The following is a 5,410-nucleotide window of genomic DNA, read 5'->3' on the forward strand; positions in this document are numbered from 1 at the left end:
GGTTGGCACAGATCAAAATGGGGAAGGAAGTGGCTCAACTCTGGGGATTTCTGGTGTGAAATAAGAGATAAGAATTAAACAGAGCTTCGTGCAGTACAATATCCAGTTGCTCTTGGTATGCGGTGTCTGCTTATATCCACTCCCTGGCCAGAGCTGACATTTTCTTGAACCTCAGTAGTCCCAGATATTCCTTGGGAAGAACATCTTCCCACTTACTTTGGAAGTATTTCAGAGTCAAGTCTGGGTTAATTTAACCTCAGCAAAGTGGGCAGATGTTCAGATGAGATTTCTTCCAGCCCAGCCCAGTTCTGTGGATGCAGGTCAGTTGCTAGATGGGCAATGTGCTTGTCATTGGAACAGTTATGTTTGGAGTTGAAGAAGGTATCATTCAGCTGCTTGAACTAACCAGCTGTGACACTGTTTTCCTAAGACAACAGAACCCCCTGGATTGGAAAGCTCCAGCTTGGGTTCTAAGGACTGAGACCAAGGCTCTTCTTCAAGCCAGCTTATCTACTCCTTTATCCAGGGAGGCCCTTGGGTCTTTGTTCTCTACCAATGATATGGCTGAAGTTGCTTTGTCTTCTTTGCCTTTTTTTTCCGACAGGAAAAGATTGGCTGGAGGAATGATGCATCCCACTTGCTGGTGTTTACCACTGATGCCAAGACTCACATAGCACTGGATGGAAGGCTGGCAGGCATTGTCCAGCCCAATGATGGGCAGTGTCACGTTGGCAGTGACAACCATTATTCTGCCTCCACTACTATGGTGAGATCTCTGGCACCCTCTATGGTCCCTATTCACTATGGCCAGCACTACCCTAACCCAGGCAGAATCTTCATGTGAATATGAAAATGGCAGCCCTTCCTCTGGGCAGAGTGCAGGGCTCGGTTTCAGCCTGCCCCGACCCCTACCGACTGGACACCCTCATCCAGGGTACAACCTGCACAACCATTAAAAATGGCCATGACAGTGTTGTCACTGCCTCCACTGTCACCAGCAGCAGCAGCAGCAGCATGACATCCAGAATGGACCCAAAGGACTTCCATAGGTGCAGCTGGAAAGCACGCTTTCCTTTCTACTCTGATTAGCTTGGAATACTGTGGCCACTTGTGGTTATTGGAAAAAGACAGAGGAAAAAGAGAGAAAGAGCATTAAAAGCATGGAGAGCAGGTCCTATGAGGAAAGGTTAAAGGGCTCAGAGAGTCACTTAGCTTAGGGAAAGAAGGCTAAGGGATGACTTAGCTGACGCATGAGAAGACTTCTTATAAGTTGTTTTATATGGCTGTAGAAGGTTAAATAAGAGGAAAGGAGTTTAAATTGAAAGCAGGAGAAGGCCAGGCGTGGTGGCTCACGCCTGTAATCCTAGCACTCTGGGAGGCCGAGGTGGGTAGATCGCTCAAGGTCAGGAGTTCGAGACCAGGCTGAGCAAGAGCGAGACCCCATCTCTACTAAAAAATAGAAAGAAATGATCTGGACAACTGAAAAAATATATATAGAAAAAATTAGCTGGGCATGGTGGCGCATGCCTGTAATCCCAGCTACTCGGGAGGCTGAGGCAGGAGGATTGCTTAAGCCCAGGAGTTTGAGGTTGCTGAGTTAGGCTGACGCCACGGCATTCACTCTAGCCAGGGCAACAGAGCGAGACTCTGTCTCAAAAAAAAAAAAGAAAAAGAAAGCAGAAAAGATTTCTGTGAGTCATAAGAGAAATGTGCTGATGCCCAGGATGCTGAAGCTCTAGGTATCTGGAGGAGGTGTGAACTCTTCATCTGCTAAAGATGATGTAGCAACTCCCTTATCTACATGGCTTACAGGGACACCTGTGTAAAGGCAGGAGCCTGAGCTGGAGGATCTCATGAGCTCCCTACAAGGTCTCAGATCCCATGGACATGTTCATGATTCGCCACCATCCCCCGTGTCCTTGAGTTCCTTGGTGTCAGCCATATCCAAGCCGAGCACTAAGTCGGGTGCTAATCTACACAAGGCACTGGAGCAGGGGCTGAGGGAGGTAAAGAGACTCTGTACAGTCCTACCCTGACAGAGTTTTTGGTTTAGTTGGGGAGAAAGGATATATGTATTTACTAATAACACGAGATCGTGATTAGTGCTGAATGGGTGGCACAGTCAACCGGGCTTTGGGTACCCAAGGGAGGAAAGGTCATCGTGAGCTGGGATGGTCAAGGAAGGCCTCCTGAAGAAGGCGGGGCTTGAGCTGGGTCCTGGGGAGGGAGGAGGATTACCAAAAAAAAGGCCATTCCAGGTGGGAGAAAGAGAGTGGGCCATTCAGTGCTGAGTGGAAGAGGGAGAGTGGTGAGTATTATTTGGAAAGAAAAGCTGAGACCACGTGGTAGAGGATCATGAGGGCCAGGCCAAGGCATTTGTCAGGAGCTCCAAAACAAGGAGGCTAACCCAGTGCTTGGCCCCTGGAAGCTGTGCCGCGGTATTCATGCACTGACTTTGAGTAGGAAGAGAGGGGCTTAGTGTTGGCACCGCCGGCCTGCACCTCTTCATCTCTCCCTGGAGTTCACGGCTATGTCTGTGCCACTACTTACCCTTCTTGCCTCACTTTCACCAAGGGGTGGAAAGGTTTAAGCACCACCACTGTCCGGGCTGCAGCCCAAATCAGCAGAGTTCTAAAGCTCAAAGTCTAGGGCTGTATGTGAGACTTCAGTAACTCTATATCTTTCATTTTTCCAGGATTATCCCTCTTTGGGGCTGATGACTGAGAAGCTCTCCCAGAAAAACATCAATTTGATCTTTGCAGTGACTGAAAATGTGGTCAACCTCTATCAGGTGACTATGTCTTTGGGCTTCCTGGAGTAGGCCCTGTGATGGGGGACCTGCCCCAGGGAGCCAGCATTGGCCGTGGTCCCTAGCCAGGACAGACCCTCCTCTGGCCCACTCCCCGGGAACTAGATCCCTTTCTGGGTCTTTCTCTTCCAACCTCAAACTTACTAGGAAGAGTGTGCGATGGTGGAGGGGAGGTAATTCAGAGGCGTGAGGGGTATGAGAAGTTTCCTATACCTTTGCCCAGGGCTAAAAGCCTGCTAGATATATTCCTGGCAGTGACAAGTGAAATATCCCACTTTCCTTCAGTGAGCCCTGAAATCTTTGTTTTCCTTTCTAGAACTACAGTGAGCTCATCCCAGGGACCACAGTGGGGATTCTTTCCACCGATTCCAGCAACGTCCTCCAGCTCATTGTTGATGCTTATGGGGTAAGTGTCTGGCGCTGGGAACAGGCCTGCTGGGAGTTCAGCTCACCTAGCGTACGCAGCAGGGCTCAGATGCGGGAGTCCCGGCTGCTAGTCCGCTACACTTACTGCTTTCCTCCTGTGCTCCCAGTGGCCGGGCAATGGCCAGCCCTGGGAGGGATGCAACCTTCTGGGAAATGGTGCAGAAAGGACTGCCAGGGAGCAGCAGGGACAATGAGTGGAGAGCTTAGAGGAGGGGGATGGGGATAGTGATTGATGGAGAAGGAGCAGGGCCTTGAAATTGTAGGGGGCAAGGCAAGGGGGAGCTGGGCTCCAACAGCAGAGAAACAAGGGAACTGAGCCATTGAGAAGGTGAGGATGATTATAAATTAGGTGGAAAGTGCTGCTACCCACGGTGACCTGTATAGGCATTCCCATTGCACACCCTGAGGCCTGCAGGAGGGTGTAGCTGGTAGATTTTACCTAGACTCACCTAGACATAAGTGGGGACAGAAAGAGGGAGCAGGTTCCTGGGCAGGAAACAGGCTCCTGGGGGTGCTCTGGCAGCTTCCAGGCAAACCTCAGCATCTGGCACTGCCAGGGTAACTCCAGGGCTACCTGGTAGATTTTGCTTGGGATGGAATTGGCTCTTCCCATTTAGCTCATTTCCTTACTTTCTTTTGCCATTTTCTGCTCAGAAAATCCGCTCTAAAGTAGAGCTGGAAGTGCGTGACCTCCCTGAGGAGTTGTCTCTGTCCTTCAACGCCACCTGCCTCAACAACGAGGTCATCCCCGGCCTCAAGTCCTGTGTGGGACTCAAGATTGGAGACACGGTGAGGTGGGCTGGGCAGGGGCCGAAGCTGCAGCTTCAACCCTGCCCTGTGCCCTGGAGCATCTGTGGGCATCTCAGCCCCTTCCTTCCTTGTACCTTCCTCCTGAAGGTCATTACGAGTTAGATGTAATGGAGCTGCTGATCTTTTTCTCTGAGGCTTGTCGCCTAAGCCATTTCTATATGTTAAGTGAACTTCACCATCAGGATTTTTAAAAACTTGTCTTTTGGTTACCCCTGTTTTTGTATGCGCAGTTGATTACAAATGAAAATATTTCTTACCTTCAGCCCTTCCCCAGTTTCCAGCCTCCCCAAGGTAATGCTTTTCTTTTCACCACAATATAAAATGCCTGTATTATCTATAAATGTTTATTGAGCACTGACAATGCTCAGTAAATGTGCCAGACATTGTTCTAGATGCTGAAGATTCAACAGCAAATGGAACAGGCAAAAATACCTACCCTCATGGAATTTAAGAATGCAAATGCCCCTTTTGCCCCTCCAGTCCCTCCATAGGTTTCCTTATTGGTTGGTTCTTCTCTGCTTCTGCCTAAGGGTAGATGGGCTTATGGAGGGTCAGCGAGGAAGGAAGCAAAATCGATTTTTCAATCATTTGATCCTTTCTATTGACCTGTCTATCGATCTACTTATCTTCTAGGCACATGTGCACACACCCCATGTATGAAATATTGGCCTGAAACATGCTCGATTGCATGAGTAATGAAATGTCATGTGGAAATTGAACAATAGATCCTGAGCTTACGGTTGACCACCACATGGCATCGTCCGGTGCAAAATAGTGTGTTGTATTAATACATCTTGCTGATATTATGTAATCAGTCCAGCCAGTTTAGTTGGCCAGAGCAGCGTGTTCACAAGATCACAGGTTCTGTTCAGCTTGAGCTGGTTTATTTTACATGTGGAATAAAAAATAGCCTTCTACTTCTCGACTATAAGCCATGTCTCTGTATCCGGCTAGGTAAGTCACAAAGACACAACTATCCCGGCGTTCTTGTCTTTGTTTTGTAGACCTTGCTGGTGGGAAGGCCAAGGAACTCCAGACTGAAGGAGGATAAGACACCCAGTTTGGGTATTCCTTGGCCGGGCAGGGAACGACTTTGTTTTCTCCAGGGCTGGAGTGCTAACTGGGTCCAGCTGTGTCTGAACGCGATCTTGCTTTCCACCCAGGTGAGCTTCAGCATCGAGGCCAAGGTACGCGGCTGCCCCAAGGAGAAGGAGAAGTCCTTCACCATCAAGCCCGTGGGCTTCAAGGACAGCCTTACCATCCAGGTCACCTTCGACTGCGACTGCGCCTGCCAGGCCCAGGCCGAGCCTCACAGCCGCCGCTGCAACAATGGCAACGGGACCTTTGAGTGTGGCGTGTGCCGCT

At 49.6% G+C, this 5,410-nt stretch overlaps 1 protein-coding gene across 1 annotated transcript; it reads left to right on the forward strand.

The window, feature by feature from the left end:
• Positions 1 to 604: 604 nt before the first annotated feature.
• Positions 605 to 5,402, forward strand: LOC105812783 (integrin beta-3; the record flags this gene model as incomplete). The annotated part of the gene is made up of 5 exons (XM_012647346.1): positions 605 to 766; positions 2,696 to 2,791; positions 3,126 to 3,215; positions 3,890 to 4,024; positions 5,209 to 5,402. Coding segments are annotated over 5 exons (677 nt in total), but the record flags the coding sequence as incomplete, so codon positions are not given.
• Positions 5,403 to 5,410: the final 8 nt, after the last annotated feature.

The sequence above is a fragment of the Propithecus coquereli genome, unplaced genomic scaffold (genome assembly GCF_000956105.1).
Source record: "Propithecus coquereli isolate 6110/MARCELLA unplaced genomic scaffold, Pcoq_1.0 Scaffold10712, whole genome shotgun sequence".
Classification (NCBI taxonomy): Eukaryota; Metazoa; Chordata; class Mammalia; order Primates; family Indriidae; genus Propithecus; species Propithecus coquereli.